General features: G+C 46.4%; 2 protein-coding genes across 2 annotated transcripts in view; both read right to left on the bottom strand.

Moving 5' to 3' along the window:
* The window catches only part of PRSS55 (serine protease 55), a 16363-nt gene extending 12351 nt beyond the window's left edge, over window positions 1-4012 (bottom strand). Inside the window, exons 1-3 of the mRNA XM_035895408.1 lie at window positions 3958-4012; window positions 3341-3530; window positions 1464-1711 (exon numbers count right to left, since the gene is read on the bottom strand). Coding sequence (XP_035751301.1) covers window positions 1464-1711; window positions 3341-3530; window positions 3958-4012 — 493 coding nt within the window. The remainder of the gene's footprint in view (window positions 1-1463; window positions 1712-3340; window positions 3531-3957) is intronic.
* Window positions 4013-7334: 3322 nt separating this feature from the next.
* Window positions 7335-19347, bottom strand: part of MSRA (methionine sulfoxide reductase A) — a 290729-nt gene continuing 278716 nt past the window's right edge. Inside the window, 1 exon segment of the mRNA XM_035895416.1 lies at window positions 7335-7667. Within this exon segment, the coding sequence (XP_035751309.1) occupies window positions 7503-7667 (165 nt within the window). The 3' untranslated portion in view covers window positions 7335-7502.

Genomic DNA, 19347 nt, shown 5'->3' with positions numbered 1-19347 from the left:
TCCAGCCCCCCCAGGTCCTTTGGGGAGGGAGGGGCCCAACCCTGACCCCAGCATTCGAGGGGCGGCCCCCCCAGTGCCCAGCACAGGGGCACGGTCCCTGCCCTGCTCCTGCTGGCCACACCACTCCTGATACAAGCCAGGATGGTGCTGGCCCTCTTGGCCACCTGGGCACCCTGCTGGCTCATCTTCGAAGGGGAGTCAGACTAATGGCATTTGAGGTGCCAGTTGAGAGATGTCCACTTACAAAATGCTGGTAAGGACAAGTAATGACCCATTTTCCCCTGCCGAGGAACAACACCTCATACTTTTTGGTATGGCCCACCATCACCCATCCCGCTCACCACACTCAGCTTCTGTTGTTTTTCTTATGAAACATCTCCCAGACAGAGGGGTGTGTGCCAGGGCTGAGCACATTGACCTCTCACAGGGTGCAATTTGGAGAGCAGAGATGATGCCAACTGGGCTGACCCAGCAGCATGAGACCGATCCGGGGAGCCACGCCATGCTTTTTGCAAAGGGACCAGCTAAAGAGAAAACCTGCCAAGCTGCAGAGTGACTGCAGCATCCCCCTGTTTTTCTGTTTCTAAGAGCACGTTTCCTTGGTGAAATGGGAGACTTTCACAACGATAACACAGTGTTGCGTTGTGTATTAATGTTACGTGAGGCAAATGAAGCCTAGAAAGGAAAATGCAGAGTTTCAGAGACGTTTCAGTTCAGTAACGCTACAGGGCAGAAGAACAAGGATTAAATGGGACATTCACTTACTACGTCCTAGCAAGGGCCGTTAAAGACCCAAGGCACCGCCCTGCCCACTCCGTCCCAATTACCTCTTTCCAATAATGAAATTGCTCATTAGCCATTTAGTGACATTTGTTCAGGATAGACATCTGGGGTTAGAATCAGTGCTGGAGCTACTTTCCTTAGGGCTTAAACGAGAGCAATTGGCAATAGCAATCTGCCTTTCTAAATAAGTGAAGAAGAGGGGTAGCCAGTACCATTGAATCAATCTGGTTCATTAAGCCAAAGAAAACCCTAGACCTCCAGTTCCCTTATTCCAGACCACTTTAGACCAAGCCTAACTTGCCCACCATGATGGAGCTTGTCTTACTTTGGGTGCCAAAAAAGGCAAGAATCATAGAGTAGAATCATAGGATCGTTTAGGTTGGAAAAGACCTTTAAGATCAGAGGGTGACTTCCTGCAGAGCAAATGTGGGCTTTAAGGTTTCAGCTTGAACATGTGTGCTCAGAGTACCAGGGACTTTGCTCTGGGGGTCAGTAGGTGACTGGTTCTTGCACTGAACAGGGAACTGGTGGATGTGCAGAGGCTGTGAGGGTCTGGATGTGTCTACCAGGGAGGTAGGGAGTGGAAGTTAGTGTGGGTAACCCGTCCTGGAAGAGAACAATTACTTTAAACAGATAATAACCAGCCTTGATAGCAAATACATCTCCCGACAGCATCTCACCTGTACTTCTTGTTCCCCACCCAGCAACCCAGCAGTGTTGCCACGTATTGATGTCATACATGAAGGGCAAGCAGATGGGGATTTTCTCATGGCTGAACTCGATGGGAGAGCTGAGCAGGATCAGAGCAATATCGTTTTGCATGCTCATTCTGTCAAAGTTTTCATGGAGGATCAAGCTGTCTGGCTTATATTTTTCCAGTGGAAAGTTGAGGTCAATTCCCCCCACTACAACAGTGAGATCCGGTGGCCTTTATAAACAAAAGAGAAACAGTGTAGACATCAGCAAACACAGAATCATAGAATGTTTTGGATTGGAAGGAACCCCTAGAGGCCACCCAGCCCAACCCCCCTGCAGGACCAGGGACGCCTTTAACCAGATCAGGTTGCTCCAACCTGGCCTGGAATGTTCCCAGGGATGGGGCCTCCACCCCCTCTCTTGGCAACCCCTGCCAGGGTTTCACCACCCTCACTGGAAAGAATTTCTTCCTTAGATCCAGTCTAAACCTCCCCTGCTTCAGTTTAAAGCCATCCCCCCTTGTCCTGTCCCAGCTGGCCCTACTAAAAAGCTTGTCCCCCCCTTTCCTCTGGGCCCCCTTGAAGCCCTGACCGGCCGCACTCAGCTCTGCCCGCAGCCTTCTCTTCTCCAGGCTGAACACCCCCAACTCTCCCAGCCTGGCCTCAGAGCAGAGGGGCTCCAGCCCTCGGAGCATTTTAGTAGCCCTCCTCTGGCCCCGCTCCAACAGGTCCATGTCCTCCTGGTGCTGAGGGCTCCAGAGCTGGACGCAGGGCTCCAGGGGAGGTCTCCCCAGAGCAGAGCAGAGGGGCACAATCCCCTCCCTCGACGCTGGCCACGCTTCTCTTGATGCAGCCCAGGGTACAGTTGGCCTTTTGGGCTAGCAGTGCACATTGCCAGCTCATGTCCAGCTTTTCATCCACCAGCGCCCCCAGGTCCCACTCGGCAGGGCTGCTCTCGATCCTTTCTTCCCCCAGCCTGTACTGATACTGGGGGTTACCCTGACCCAGGTGCAGAACCTGAACATGAAGGTTTTGTGTTATAAAGGTTGGTGCCTCCTCTCCCTGAGAAGGGTAGGGTGGTGCTCAGCAAATTGCAGGGGCAACTTGGCTATAAATATCACAGAAATCTACCCTCACTTCTAGGCAAAGCTAATTTTCAGGGCAGAGAGGTGTAGAGGTAGAACAAGAACGCAACCAAGTTACAAATAGCCCAGTGGCTAATGAACAGATGGAGTGGGCTGGATCTTTGGGATTGCTGTGCCCTGGGCTGGCTGGTCAGGACGGCGCTGCCCCCAGCCATCTGCTCCAGGTTGCGATGCCACAGGTCATTTGTCACCAAGCAGTCTTGTCTCTTGGACCTGCCAAATTTTGGAGGGGTCTCACAGAGGGCTGGACTCAGGGTTGATTTATCTGGAAAGTGCCGTTTTAAAATCAGACTCTCCATGCGGTAAAGGTGTTTCCCATATGAAAGCAAAGGTAATTTGGGGATTAGAATATGCTGGAGTGGAATGCACCTCTTTTTACAGGGTACCACAACATGTGTAGATATACAGGAAATGCTTAGGGCCACCAGAACAGCATCGCCGGCGTTTATACAAGGCTGCTCAGACCATCCTTCAAAATACTCCCCTTCTGCATCTTCTGGTTACACAGATTTCTGCACATCCCTGTTGTAACACCACCTTTGGTCAAAACTGGGTCTGTTTTCGCCAAAGGAGACAACTCCTGTTTTCAGGGCTCTCTTTCTGGCTCAGTCCCATATATGCTGCACTTAACCCCAAGGCCGTGCATAGCCTACACCTGCAAGGAGTGGTTATGAACCCATTGCGCCTGGGCTGCCCTCACCTCCCCCAAGTACTCACACCTCTTCTGCAAAGCAATGGGCTGCAGTTAAAATCCACAATGCGCTGATCATGGTGCCTCCGCAGATATGTTTCCCGTTGCTCTGGATGCTCACATGCCATGGGAACTCCCCCACCGTGGCGTATCTCCCCGCTGTGATCCTCTTGCCGGTCCGCAGAAAGGACTCGTAAGATGGTCGGAGGCCACACTCTGGGTACAAGATGAGACACGTTGCTCATGTACAGCAGTGCCACTGCCTCTGCTACTAAGCTAGAGGGGCAGGATATCAGCTAAAGCACTGGTCTATAATTACCCATGCTACCTGAACTCTACCAAAGCCCCTGGCATCGCCATAGACTCCCCAAACCTGCCTTCTGCCCAGCAATGCCCAGGCAGTTTGGGGGCTAGCGGGGCCATAGGCCGTTTCCCATAGGCAGGCTGGATAAAATCCTCGTTTAGGGAGTATGAGTGGAAGAGTTCAGTACTAGGCCGTAGTACAAGCCTGTACATATGTGACATGAAGTACAAGGAATAAGCCCAGGCCCATTTCATTTACCGTTACGTGTATATCCTGTAGGTTTGCTAGCAGTTTCGCTCTGCTGGTCGTTTCTGAACATAAAAAGTTGAGAAGAAAAACCTGCATTGGTGCTGCTGATCAGAGAAGTTAAACAAAAGAGGATAAGGAGCAGCATTTCAATCCCAGTCTCGGACCCACACTCTTCGACAACATTCAGAGGAACGATGCTTCTGCAGACACCTTGAGACATCTTCCCCATTCCATGTTCTCACCAAAGGCAACACATCTCTCTTCTGGGGCAACCAGGATATGACATCACACAATCCATTTGTTTCTGTTGACATCACCATTGCAGGCTGTCCTTCCTAAGGTGCTGAGGGAAAGCTCAGTGATTTCCAAGAGGTTTGGGATTTGCTTTAGCTATGATAGGAATAGGACTGTAATGAGATGGGGGTCGGTCTCTGCTCTGGGGTAACGGGCGATAGGACAAGGGTAAACGGTCTGAAGTTGTGCCAGGGCAGGTTTAGGTTGGACATTAGGAAAACTTTTTTCACTGAAAGGGTTCTCAAGCACTGGAAGGGGCTGCCCAGGGAAGGGGTCGAGTCGCCATCCCTGGGGGGATTTAAAAGCCAGGCAGATGAGGTGCTTAGGGACAGGGTTTAGTGGTGGGACGGCAGGGTTAGGGGAACGGTTGGGCTTGGTGATCTTAAAGGTCTTTTCCAACCTAAACCATTCTATGATTTTACGATTCTATGTATCCTGGACTGACTTTCATGGGGCACTGCAATAGTGGACTTCATGGGTTTTGGTGCTGTAGCCCTTTTTGGATCTCAAACCATGTTCTTCTCTCTGAAGACCTTAGATGCTGGTCATGCTTTCATCTTTGACTCTGAGAAGTGCTGAAGCCTATCAAACTCTGAACTAACTTTATCTTCTTCATTTAGACTGTGTCTGTGTTCTCAAAAGAAAGAGGCAGCTCCGCGGTAGGGTAACCATTCTATGATTCTAGGGTAAACTTCAAACAGTGCCAAATCAAAAGTTTAGCATCAATGATGTTGTGGCAGCCACTCCCTTCTTCCCAGTGGGCAAGGGTAGCTTACAAGACCAAATCCAGCCTAAAACACTATTGCATGAGGCTGAATCATTAGCATTTCACCCTTACTGATTATAACCCTGACTGACATTCTTTCTACCTTCAACAGCAACTGCAAGGGGTCAAGGCCACCCTACAGTAACTCTATAATTAATTCTGTGGCAGCATAATATTTTGTTGTGGGACAATTTTTGCATCAATGGACCTATCTATGCTGATATCTAAATGGACACATTATTTCCATCAGGACAGGGCTTAAAAAAAACTCAGCCAGGTTCCAACTTGAGCCCAGCTATACTAAGGCCAGAACGGTGCTTTCTCCAAAGACTTTCCAGCTTGTTTCCAAACAGTAACTATCATGTGGAGTAGGAAGAGATGGAGGAGAAAGGACAGAAGGGAACCAGGCAGCATTTTATGAGCACGCGAATGATTCAGCATATGAAATGTTTTGCCTCGTACATTGGGGCAAATCAGGAGTTATTCCACTGAAGTCTGAATTACGCAGAGGTTAAAATTGCACAGAATGAAAGTACGACTTCATTTTCCTCTCTTCTTTGCTTTTGTGTCACCTCATGCCTAGGAAATTGGCCGAACGTGCTGGTTTCCTTGGCAGTGAGCACTAGGACAGTTCGGTGGCCACAACACCCTAAGGACAGGCGAGCAGTTACCACAGCAACTGGAAATCCTGAGTGTGATGTGGGCACATTTTGGGGCATCTCCAGAAAGAGCCTAACATGGCAATCCTGCCACAGGTAGCTCCTCGTAGGCTTGCCCCAGGTATAAATCTGCTAAAAGGGCAGGTTTCCTCTGGCTTCTGAGGCTGGAATGAACTAAGCATCAGCTGAGGAGCAAAGGAAGATGGGGGGCTAATTTCTCTGGCACGGACTTACTGCCTGTCTTTGGATAAAGCAGGCAGGACTTCAGCATTGGATTTACAAGCCTGAAGACTGACTACCTGATGCACATTTTTCAGTCACTCCAAGCTTGGAGCAAGATCTGATCTGCTGGGTAGAGATGTTCAGGGAGCTGGTTTGGGTCTTTCTGAGCCTAAACCCTGAGCTGGCGAGCAGAAAACATCAAACCAAGATATGGAGAGGAGTGCCACGGAGAGCTATCCAAAAGGAAATGACGGGGATTTGTGTCTCTGGGTCCCCACCATCTAGCCCTCAAAAATGGCTTTATGTGCTCTGCCGCCCAGAACTGCCACATCAAGGTGGGCTCTGACAAGCTTTCCCTCAAGAAAGCACATCTGCAAAAGGCCACACCAATGACACATGGTCTTCAAACTTAGCCATTAAGACAGCCTCCAAAATAGGAAGCACATGAGAGGCTCAGGCCCACGCATCCCACTGCGCTGGGAAGTATTGCAAACAGCGAGCTGGATGGGTGGGACAAGCCCATCCCCATCTCTCCTACTGAAGCCATTTGTCCTAGGATACTCCATAGCATCTATATAACCCATAGGATCCCAGATCCATATAGGGTAACCCCTGCATCCCCTACATCCTTCGGCTGAAGTTTTTAGTCTCCACTCTGAGAACCCCATCAATAAAATGAAAATTTATTTTGCCTCTTTCCGCTCTCCTGCTATTTTGACTGTACCCACACCGGGGCAGAGACTGTCCGGCATTACGTCTGCCATAATGAGCTCTGGTCTTGGTGGAGGCTCCACAAGCTACTGAAGTACAAATAATTAATCATAGGAATAATTATGTTACAGTGCGACCAATATGAATTCTACTCCTCTCTACTGTCATGCACGATAACACAGATTTAAAAGCCCTGGTGTTTAATTAGCTGGCTGCAGCCTTTTATAATGTTTGATACTTTTTTTAGATCTACCCCGGTATATACTTAGAGCCATGGAACACATCACAGCCGACATTTTCTTTGCTTTTTTGGTAATTTATTGTCATGCAGGAAACAAAATTGATTTCTTTTTGTGTTTATACACTTTTTGGAACTGTCAAAAAGAAGAATCACATTATAATTTTTATTTTTTATTACTAAAATTGTTTCAGAAAATAGGCACTACAGGTGATAATACATGTTGCCGTGATAGTGGAATTGTGAGAGAGTTACTGATCTTACAAATTCACCGCTCTCAAAGACATCAAATTACAGGGTTGTGATAGTTAAGATGAGCCAAACCATGTCTCCAGAAGTCAAAGCTCTCATAACACGAGCAAATTCATTAACCTAAGAAAATAAACACATCTGAAGGCATTAGCTATGCAAAGCAGGTAGCAGGTGCAACCACCCCCAAATTCATCCTTTTAACAGCATTCCAAGCCAAACTTTGAGAAGTTTCTTTTCTCTCCAGACTACAAGACTGCAAGGATACCCAGTGAGCTGCACGGAGCAAGAAGCTGCAGTTGCCAACAGGCGCAATTTCTGCCTCTACTTTGGCTTTTAATGTCGGTGAATGGCTCAGATTAGAGAAAGCCACCCCAACAGGTTCCCAAATCTTTATGCTCTGATGTCGTGGATATACCATAACTCCTACCAGGGTTGTTAGTCTTTTTTCAAACAACTCCCTAAACCAAACTGGAGGCGGTGGAGTAAGCACAGGCTATTTCTTGATCCCAATAGGGCAGGAAAGTCCTGTTCCCCCGAGGCCGCAGTATCCGCCGGGGTTCTTACTGAGGTACTGCTGATGGTAATCTTCAGCGTAATAAAACTCTGGAGCCTCCCGGATTTCTGTTGTGATGGGACCAAAGCCGCCCTCTGTCAATACCTGCCAAGAAACACGATGGAAAGCCATTAGTGGTTTGCTGGCTTCTCTGCTGAGGAATGACGTGGGGTTTTGTCTCAGCAAGCAGGAACCACAGACATCTCTCAGTGCTTGGACCACAGCTACAGCAGATCCCTGAAAGCCCTTCATCCTTGCTCTCACGTTATTTTGCTAGGAGACATTGAGGGCACCAAAGTAGGTGTTGGTGAGAAGAGGTAGTGCACCCTCCTGTTTTAATGGCTCATTTGTTTAATTTGCTATGGCCGCACATTCATTCTCTCCTCTTTATTGGCCACACATTCATTCTCTCCTCTTTATTACCCATGCCAGGCAGGGATGTGGTGCCATCAACAAAAGTGGAAAAAAATGTGAAAGGCAGCACACTTTGATCAAGCGTGGCCAGCTGTCTTGCAGTCCAAGAACTTCACCCGGCAGGTCCCTCAGCTTTGAAATGTGCTACCCATCCCAAATTTCCTTAGCCCAAGAAGAATTTCTGGGTGAATTTTTAGCCCCGCTGATGTCATTGGGAAATAAAAGCATTTGGGCTCTTTTCACAGAATCACTGCAAACCCACTCTTCAAAAAGAACAGTTCCATCATGACCAGAAAGATATTTTTAAGACAAATTATGGCTCATTTCTGAAAGATTTGCCAATACGTGGACCAGCAGCAATAATCACTTTGCAGGAAAAGGAGTGTGGGTGGGGATTTTAAATTAGACTTTAATTTCTTTCTGATATCCCCTAACTGAATTTGAAACTCCTGAAAGGTTTCTGACAGAGGAAATTTCTTTCCAACATGATTTGCCATGACATTTTTCCTACTGAATTTTCCTTTTCTAAGGAAAAGCACCAACATTTTGGAGCCAATTCTCATCTCATTGGGGACATAACTTGTGCTCACTGAAGTCCATGATGTCCCAATAAGCACTTTAACTGGTGTCAGACTACTGTTGAAAAGCATACTTGTAAAGCACTGGCCGTAGACAGGATAGCATTGCTATCAGCCAGACTTGACAGTACTATCAACTGTAAGAACGAAGGGTTAGCATTTAAGATTACCAGATAAATACGTGTTCTGTCCTCATACTAATTAATGAAAGGAAATAACCTCACAGAACCACAAAACCAGAGCTGGTAGACCTGTAGTAAGTAATTGAGTCCAACTTCTTTCATCATTATAAAATGAATGAAAGCTGCCTTACTCCCAGCAAACATCTTTTTAACTGTTCCTGAAAGACCCTCAGAGATGGAGAACCTCCAGTCTCCTCAGGGAGTCCATTCCAATATTTACCATCCTGTTAGGGAGTTTTTCCTAAAGCCTAGCCCCGTTAAGCCCACCATATTCATTTAAACCTACTATTGTGCTTGTGCGCATCATGGATGTGGAAAGGAGATCATTCCCTTCTTCTTTACAATAGTCTTCTACATACTTGGTGGCCGGGCAGAGAGAAAGATGACATGTAATGGAAATAATGCTTCCTCACAGCATTAGCGAACAGGTAAATAATCAGTGATTATTTGGGACCAAAAAGACTTTGAATTTCCTACAGCAGATCCTGCCTCAGCACAACTGAGTACTGACCACGGTCAGAGATCAATTGCTGGACTTTGTAGAGCATTAGTGTGATTTATTCTGGTAACTTTGCTTTCTGGAGGATACATTTTGCTGTATTCAGTGTTCAGTCAGGAATGAAGTAATAAGATTGATACAAAATCCACGGCTGACCTGTCTGGGGAGCCCCTGGGTTCCCAACCCTACATCTAAATTTTCAGCGCAAGTTAGGAAGATGTTGACTACTTAATTCATTGCATTTGAACATGGCGGGGTAACAAACCCAGTTTCCCAGGAATCTGGCCTTATTTCCCCATGTAAAACCACCAGTGGTTTTCATCTTTGGGACAGGCTTTGTCCCAAGGGAATCAGATTATTTACCCGTCAGATGTGTAAGCAAAGAAGATAAGAAATGTGAAGGTATGTATCACAACACGTCGGCAACAACTAACACAAAGAGGTGTCAACACAACTGCTTTTAGAAAGCAGTATTTCACTTACTTTCTAACCTTCCCAGCAAAGAAAAGCACTTTTTAAATTATCTTCACTGCAGAAAGATGGCACAAACTCTGTCATCATGGGCATTAGTCATTTATTTGCTGCTGTAAATGCATGTAAAATTGGCTTCCTCCCCTCAACTGAGTCATGAGGATGCTGCTGGAGGGATGGGTATTTTTCTACTGTGCAAAACAGTATTCGTTACAGATTTTTACCTGGGACTTTTCCATCATTGGCCTAATTTTGTCAGTTAGAAAATCCATTCTGTTCAAGAACGTACCACAAGGGGGCATAAACATCATTTATCCCTTTCAGAATTACTAACAGTCTATTAAAACACTGCACGTTGAATAAAGCAGAAGCCCAAGACGACTCATTATATTGCACTTCGGTCATTAGCAAAAGATACCAGCACTGTTGTCAGAAGCAGTGGGAACCCCAGGCTCCGACACTCTGCCAAACACTACCTTGAATGTTTTGATTTTAAACGGGAAAATATTTTCCTTGCACTGACTGTGTCGATGCAAAGATAAAAACATCACTGGGAAAGATGATGAAGTTCATGATGTGCTGGCTCCGGCAGGTGTAAATCAGCCCACTCGTGATTGATTTCCTGCCGCTGAGGCAGATATAATGTGATGATAATCCTCTTCTAGCAGACTTTTTAGTCTTTGCTGTCTCAAAATTCCTGAGCCATCCGACGACGTGACCTCCCATCACCATTCTGCAGCCAGAAGTGCTACTGCAGCCTTTGCATGCAGAAATGGGAAGGACCAAATTAGGGAGAGTGCAATTAACCCCCGGGACCTTTTACTTAGTGCAGGAGGTTTTTAAGGTACTATCAGATCTTTTTTCCCCCAAATACTCTGCTGTTATTCAAAAAGAATTAATTCGTTAATTCATTCAAGGAACTTCTGTGGCTTTTGTCATAGGAGAGAGCATGCTAGAAGATCACGATGATCCTTCAACTGATTATAAGCCAGCCCCCAAAAACTGGCACGTGCTGCTGGCAAAGGGCCAAACCAAACCAGAATCCAAGTTTCACCCTGCCAAAGAGGACAGCGGGGACATGGCCAGCTCGGTCCATTGGGATCAGTGCCATAGCCCGACCATGTTGGAGCCAGCGCTGCGAACCTCAGCACAACTACTTTCTTAAACAACTTGTACTTTCAGCTTGTAAAAGATTTTGTTTGATGGATTTACTAATTTGTTACAGCCTGTGAAAGTTTTTTTCCTGTTGTTTGCTTTAAACTCCTTGCCTGACCATGCCATTACATCCTCTGCAGCAAAAAAAAAAAAAAAAAAAAATTCCTTATTCACTCTGTCCATAGCGATCTTGATTTTACACCGCTGCCTTAATCCTGCTCATTCATTTCTTCAGCAAGCTTCACAGGCTTAGACTCCCCACTTCATAACTCAGGTCAGCCTTCTCGCCCTTTTCTGCATCTTTTCTAGTTCTATTTTACTGCTGCATTGAGACGGGGCGACTGGAATTGCACTCTATTCAAGATCACCACGGATTTATTCAGTGGTGTACTTACATTTTCTCTTTTATTCTCCACCTCTTTCCCAGCAATTCTTAGCATTCCACTTGCCTTTCTGACCTCTGCTGAGCACTGAGCAGACGTTTTCAAAGAACCATCTGCAATGATGCCAGGACCTCTTTCGCGGGCTAATTTAAACCCTATCATTGTGTCTGCGCTTGACTTTTATCGACATGGAATTTCAGCAGCTATTTTATTGCCCAGACATTTGATATTGTCAGATTCTTCTGCAACTTTTTGTAGTCATGTCTACTTTTGCTTACCTGGAATAACTCTATACCATCAGCAGATTTCGGCACATCGCTATCGTCTGGCTCCCTTTCCCAGCTCTTCTATGAGTATATTGAACCGTGCAGGTTCCCAAGGCTGGTAATTGGTAATCTCCCTTCACTGCAAAAACTGTCCAGTTATTTCTATCTTTTATTTCTTATCTGTAACCAGGTATTCATTCAGAAGAGAAACTTTCCTCTTATTTCACAGCGCCTGGCTTCCTTTTAGGCACCCCCTCTCTTCAAAAAAATGATATTATGTGTGCAAGACACACGTTTCCCCTGTTAAAGTCCCATCAACTCCTCCCTGAAACACCGTATTCTGTGTGTGTCTACACACTTCGGATAACTCAAGCAATCTGCAGCACAAAACATCAGACCTAACTTGTCCATAATTCTGCTGGATCATCTTGGAGATACTTTAAGCACAGAAGCAGCCCACATTTCATTCCTTCAGTAGCAGGGCCAATGTAAATCACAGCTTACCTGTGATACTGGTTTGCAAGCCGTTTCCAGTTTAAGTTCTTTTCATACCTGAAGCCGACCACCACCTGGTCGCACTGACCTGCCACTGTTCATTTCAGTCATTTGTCATTGAACTTGAGACAGCTCCTCAAAATTGTATCCACGATCTGGTGTGGGAAACCCCCAAACTCCTCAGCTGGCAACACAGGCATGAGGAATTATGTGGCTTGCCCCTATGGTATAACCTGTGCACTGGCAGCCCAGAAGGCCAACCGTACTCTGGGCTGCATCAGGAGAAGTGTGGCCAGCAGGTCGAGGGAGGTGATTCTGCCCCTCTACTCAGCTCTGGTGAGACCTCACCTGGAGTACTGCGTCCAGCTCTGGAGCCCTCAGCACAAGAAGGACATGGAACTGTTGGAACGGGTCCAGAGGAGGGCTACAAAAATGATCCGAGGGCTGGAGCACCTCTCCTATGAGGACAGGCTGAGAGAGTTGGGCTTGTTCAGTCTGGAGAAAAGGAGGCTACGGGGAGACCTGATTGCGGCCTTCCAGTACCTAAAGGGGGCCTATAGGAAAGATGGGGAACGTCTTTTTAGTAGGGCCAGCTGTGTTAGGACAAGGGGAAATGGTTTTAAACTAGAACAGGGTAGGTTCAGGCTAGAGGTAAGGAAGAAATTTTTTACAATGAGGGTGGTGAAACACTGGAACAGGTTGCCCAGAGAGGTAGTGGAGGCCCCATCCCTGGGAACATTCAAGTCCAGGTTGGATGGGGCTGTGAGCAACCTGATGTGGTTAAAGGTGTCCCTGCTCCCTGCAAAGGGTATAGACTGGGTGACCTCTAGGGGTCCCTTCCAACACAAAACATTCTATGATGATTCTATGAACCTGCATCAATGACAGGGTTAGGGTAATGGTTGGACTTGATGATCTTAAAGGTCTTTTCCAAGCTAAACAATTCTGATTCCTTCACGGACAGCTCAAGCTTTGCAGATGCTTTGTCTCCAGAATTGATTACTAAAATGCTCAGGTATCTTAAGGAAAATACAGTAGTGAATTGGTGAATTTTTTTGGATGCAGATTTGCATCTGTGTTTGGACTTGTGCAGCACATACTGGCAAGAAACAATTTTTCTCCTGGTGGCACCAAGACCGAAGGTGTGCACCAAGGCTTTGTCTGGGGCACTTCCACCGCAGATACTGGGCCATTAAATAGCCAGTGCTATACACGTGAACACTGCATGTGTAGGACCAGCAACTGGCACAAACACCCCTGTCAGTGAAGATGTCATTTTGGACACACAGTCTTGGAACCACAATGGTTTGCAGCAAATCAAGCCCTATTTTTTTTTCCATTTGAACCACACCAGTTGGTTGTCCAACTGTCTGCCACTTCACCCAGAGCTACCAGTCTCAAGTCCACTGTAGTGAGGGGATTGCATGGCATGCAGATGCAGCTGGTAAGATCTTAAGGGATGCCCTAGTCATTGAGAGAGTGGGTATGATCTTACAGATGGTTTCACTTCCTAATTTGAAGGCCAGGCACTGGGTGACTGGGACACGGCAGAGTCTGCCTGTTAGCAAAATCGGTTTGTTCCACTGGCAGGAATTCAGTTCGGTTATTTATGCTAGGTGACATGAAATGCTGTCCTCAACGAGGGAGTTTATACGGTAGAATGCCAAGGAACAAACCAAACCAGTGTAACCACAGAAGGTTGCTCCTCCCTTACGCCCAAGCGACTGTATTTAGCACGCAGTCCTTCTGCACTTGACTCGCTGCTGCCCTCCAAACCGACAGTAATTGCTGCTTCAGCTTTTTGTAGCCAGCTGATTATATTGAGCCAAAGTATGTCAAAATATTTAATCATTTGACGTTACAGCATGGCAACAACACATTCAAGGTGTTTGGTTCCTTGTTTATACTCAGATGGAAGTAGCTAATACTTGTAAAATGCCTTAAGACTTTGGAATGAACTGTGCCAGAAAAGCACAATCCCCTTGTACCTCCAAATCCTTGAAGGAACAGACTGGGAGTCACCAACACGTTGATATGTTGTGCCAAAAATGCATGGTGCATGGAAGTTTAGAGAAGGGATTGAACCCATTTGTAAATTTGACCAAAAATAAAAGCTTTAAAGTTGGCTTTGTTAAACGAAATGATTTCATTTTCTGAGCAGAGGCATTAGTAAAGCAGCAGAGCATTAATTGGTTTCAAGCATTTTGTGGCTTTTAATAAAAATAGCATCATAGAATCATAGAATCACAGAATGGTTTGGGTGGTAAGGGGCCCATAGAGCCCACCCAGCCCAACCCCCCTGCAGCAGCAGGGACACCTTGAACCACATCAGGTTGCTCACAGCCCCGGCCAACCTGGCCTGGAATGTTCCCAGGGATGGGACTTCCACCCCCTCTCGGGGCAACCCCTGCCAGTGTTTTACTACCCTCATTGTAAAGAATTTCATCCCGTGTTTGATGCCATACGCACTTCACAGCCTGCACTCAGGCCGCTGCAATCCCCAGTTTGTCTCGCGTCTCAGCGAGTTCCACAAAGCTACTGCATTTCTGATGGCCCCTCTAAAATCACCCGACGCTGGAAATACTGCAGTGTCCTGACACCTGTGACAGCCTCTGCTTCTGTGCCATCATTCATCCTTGATGTAAAACCGTAAGGCAAGTAATCTCACAACGCCGAGTGCCTGTTTAAATTCTCTAGGGCAACCCCTTTATTATATTGGCTACTCAAAATTTGATACCAGCAGCAATACTGAAATTCAGCTCTGTTCCCAAAAGCACTAAGAGTTAAAGAAGCTGCACTATTTCAGGAGAAGGCCTGCAGGAATTAGTTGCACGGACTCAGTCTTCTGTAGGATGGGAGTACGCGTGCCTCCCAGATACGTGATTACTGTGATATTTTCAACCGGAAAACAAATTAACTGACTTTGCCAACTTTGTGGATTAGCTGCTGGCAGTCCTGGGAGTAGAAATTCAGCAATACATGCTCGCTTACACTGAGGAATATCTACCCCCTACTTTGGTCCACAGTGAGTAGCATGAGGCCTCAGTAATGTGCTATTAAGAAAGAATATTTTATAGAATCATGGAATGGTTTAGGTTGGAAAAGCCCTTGAAGCTCCCCCACCCCAACCGTTCCCCTACCCCTGCCATCTGTCGCGGATGGAGTGAGAGGGAGGCAAAACTAATGTGGTTTATTGGTGTAAAACAGTGAGTTAACAAAGTTCAGTGGTAGCCTCCTCTGCTCCAGGCTGAACCCCCCCAGCTCCCCCAGCCGCTCCCCAGCAGCCTGGGGCTCCAGACCCCTCCCCAGCTCCGCTGCCCTTCTCTGGACACGCTCCAGCCCCCCCAGGTCCTTCGGGGAGGGAGGGGCCCAACCCTGACCCCAGCAGTCGAGGGGCGGCCCCCCCAGTGCCCAGCACAGGGGCACGGTCCCTGCCCTGCTCCTGCTGGCCACACCACTCCTGATACAAGCCAGGATGCCGCTGGCCCTCTTGGCCACCCGGGCACACTGGTTCTCCTTCATTTCCTAAATGTCATGTAGATACACCTCTCCTTTTCCACAAGACAGCCTGCTCTGCAGTATGACATCTCAGTGACATATTATTTTAGATGGCTTCCTTTGTGCTGCCTTAGCTGGTTGGAGCACCTCACTGTTAAGCACTCAGCTGTTATTCTATGATTCTGTGAATATTAAAATTCAGTTTGCCGTGCTGGGTCCAGTCTTCTCTATGTCACTTACTGATGTTGGCTTTTCCAGTCTAATTGATGCCAGTGACCTCTACAAAGCCCTGGAATGGGCTGAAATCACGTCTAGCTGCTAAAATCTGCATTCACATCCATGTAGGTGACCTCCTTTTGGAAACTGTGTTTATCCACAGTGAGCCAGATGGACAGAAGGATCCTGCCAAGGAAAATGTGGGAGCAGTGGCTATCAAGTGCTGAAGTCGACCCCAGCTACCACCCTGGGCAGTGGCATGGACAAGGACCAGGTATCCACCTTCTCCTGTTTCCATTTACCTCTCTGCACAATGGACTGACTGATATTGATATATTCGATAGATGCTGCAAGAATTGATTAGTTAATGTTTTGCACAGAGCTTTGGAGTACTACATAATTAGCTAATGCTTGCACAGGGGTTTGGAGTGCTATATACTTTCTAAGTATTATTAATATCCTTGCAGGGGAGCTATCTAGCCTCAGAACTCACTTTGCAGCGTGCCTCTCGCGACTCGGGCAGGGTGGAAACTGTGACCGATCGAATTATGTTGGGATAAATTCTGCATCCCTCATAGTGAGGGCCTATGGATCTAAGAGCAGAAATGGTGACACCCATTGACTTTGCGACTTGCTTTGGTCTTTGCTGGGAGAGAAAACAAGCTGCTATGTGACCACTTTATAATTCTGAAGACATAAACATCCTATAGGGACTATACATAGCCTGGTCAAAGAGGAGAAGCGCTGTTACATGGGCCTGCTGGAATTGTTTGTATGAGTGTATTCTCCCAGTGCAGCACAGGGAATACGCAGATAAGAAAGGAAATACAATAGAAACGTAGAAGATGGTGGGGCAGTCTTGATTCTCATCTATAAAACTGCAAACCTGACTTTGTCAGAGCTCTTGCCTATTGACAAAACCCACAAACACAACAGAGGGCATCATCTGAGTCGAGTAAACTGAACCTGGCTGGAGACAGAGCTTCGTGAGCCGTAGGGGAAAGCTGCACGTATATATATAGCCTGTTCCATTGGTTTGAAGATCTGCTTTCTCTGAAATGCTTTTCGCTTAAATACTTCGCTTGAAGGAGGCCGTTTGGTCACTCATTCCTGCCAGAGGGGCAAGAATTGCTGGGCTTGGGTATAAATCAGACCTACCAAGGTAAATCACGGTTGGCTGATAGCCTGGCTATTAATATATCTGAGGCTCCAAGTGGTTGTGCTCAGAGGGTCTGGGAAGGATCAGGAGTGCAGTTAGACTGATATTTCCTACTATTTTACACCCGAGTGTACTTCCTCATTGCCCACAACGATCAGCTGTGCCAGCTGCAATGGCAGATTTGTGCAGACAGACTTCTTTGCACCTTCTAGCAAAGGGAAAAGACGAACGTGGAATTTGTCCTAAATTGTATTAAATGGAACTGACAGCGAAATAAAATCTGCAATTCTATTTTTTTCCTGATGGATACTGATCCTATGAAGACGCATAGAAAGGAAGTTGTATCCTGCTCTCCATTGTATCAATCTAATTCTGGATTCAAAGCTTTTGCTCCAGATACTGACTGGTATAACAGGATCAACTTGACCCACAGTCTTTACAAGCTTGACCTTCAGAACAGAGCTTGCTGAACACCAATCCTGCCTTCTCTTGAGGGAAGAAAGATGAAAGCGAAGAATGGCACCAGGGGGCATTTAGGAGGTATAGGAAGATAACATTAGCAAAGATAAAAGACGTCTTGCTCAACTAGCATCTGGGAGCTAATTAGGTGTTGAAGGAGCCATTGAGAGAGATGGAAATTCTGTTTGTCTAGCCAATTTTAACGCAGCCAAACAGCCTTTTACTGTACATCCTGCATGGATAATTTATGACGGCTAAGAAAAGATATGCCCTGTTCTGACTTTCAGTGATCTAAAGCTAAAATCTATTCCGTGGTTTGAGACAGCAGACTCTTCTTCAATAATCACTCATCCATTACTCTCATATTCCTGAAATCAAAAATGGACGGGCCCAAACCGAGATGGGGCCACCAATAGGAACCAGTACAGAATCTTCCAAGCCACTGCAGACCAGAACTGGTATCTCCACATGGTGCAGTCCTCAACGATCCTGAGACGCTAACTTGGGTCCAAAAGCAGCGTAATGGTAAGATCAGCCAGATCCATGCCTTCTGTGAGCAGAAGAAAACACTCCACATATAAATAGCGTTGGCAAGGCTTTACCACTTCTATTAGCTCATGCTTCGTTGCAAAGTGCAGACTAGCCTGTGCAATGCAAGGTTTTCCCTTGTGTACGTATCCTTTGCAATAAGTGGAAGCTATTGCAATTATTTTTCATTCAGGGGAGCTGCAATGTAGAAGTAAAAATGTTCATTTCACATATTTAAGGTAGAGGGCTCAGTTCAGCTCTACTGTTACATTGCCGTCATTTTATTCTCCTCACTGGAGTCAACACCGCATTTATATCAAGTATTTCTTCCACAACATATAACCGTGACAGTTTCTCAGGAAAACATATGAATTTTTAAGAGGAATAAACAACTTATCTTTTCCTAAACTCATCCTAAAAAAATCCAGAAATTACTTCTGCTGTGATCGGAGGGAGAACTTTCAGACAGAGACCAAGCATGAATATTTACTTCTGAAATCATAAAAATTGGTATACTGGAATACCTGAAAGAAATATAATGGGAATTGTTGGGCAACTTGTCAACTCTTCCACTTATTTTGCCTCTAATAACAAGCTCTGTTTTTCTATTCAGCCTCTCATGACCATTAGTACATAATGCTAAACCATCTCAAAAATATCTCAAAGCCCCAAAAGCTGGGCAACGATTTGCATTGTGCTGCCCACCCTCTTCAGAACACAGAGGTGTTTGTGGTGAAAACCCTGAGCCAACTTGCTCGAGCAGCAGGACGAGCACCCAGCTTGCCTCCAACTGTCCGGGTGACTTGCAGCTAAACAAGTGCTCCCAATCTCTCGTTCTGCTCTTCTGTCTCTCATTCTTTAAAATGGCATTAATGCCACTCATCTTTTTTTTTAATTCCAGCTCTGCAGGACGCACGCTGTTTCTTACAATGGCCATATGGGCATCGCTTGGCACAAGGAGGAGCCTGACCAAAGTCGCAGGCTCTGGTTGCCACAATTAAGAGAACTATGAAGGAAGCTATCATATGAAAGCCTCACAGCCCCTAGGTCAGCTGAGAACACAACTCTTCGGAGGAAACTCTGGCCCTATCGAGGTCAAGGGGATTTTGTCAATACTGTTCGTTCACCCAAGCTTTCACACAGCCACAGGGGGATATTCTGGAGCGGAAAATGACTCACCTTGAATGCCTACCACTAGACTCACCTACGAAACTCGCTGCCTTCACTATTAAAGAAGTGTTTTCAGACTATATTGCTGATTTCCTATATAAGGAAAGATCTCAGAGGGATCTGACATGGACCTAACACTCCTAGCAATTTACAGCAAAATTATTTGTTATGCTATACTTTAAATGTTCTACCCAAGCAGAATCATAGAATCGTTTAGGTTGGAAAAGCCCTTTAAGATCATCAAGCCCGACCGTTCCCCTACCCCTGCCATCCCACCCCCAAACCCTGGCCCTCAGCACCGCCTCTGCCCGG

The sequence above is a fragment of the Egretta garzetta genome, unplaced genomic scaffold (assembly GCF_000687185.1).
Source record: "Egretta garzetta isolate BGI_Z169 unplaced genomic scaffold, ASM68718v1 scaffold325, whole genome shotgun sequence".
NCBI lineage: Eukaryota > Metazoa > Chordata > Aves > Pelecaniformes > Ardeidae > Egretta > Egretta garzetta.
This window is presented reverse-complemented; position numbering and strand designations above follow the sequence as displayed.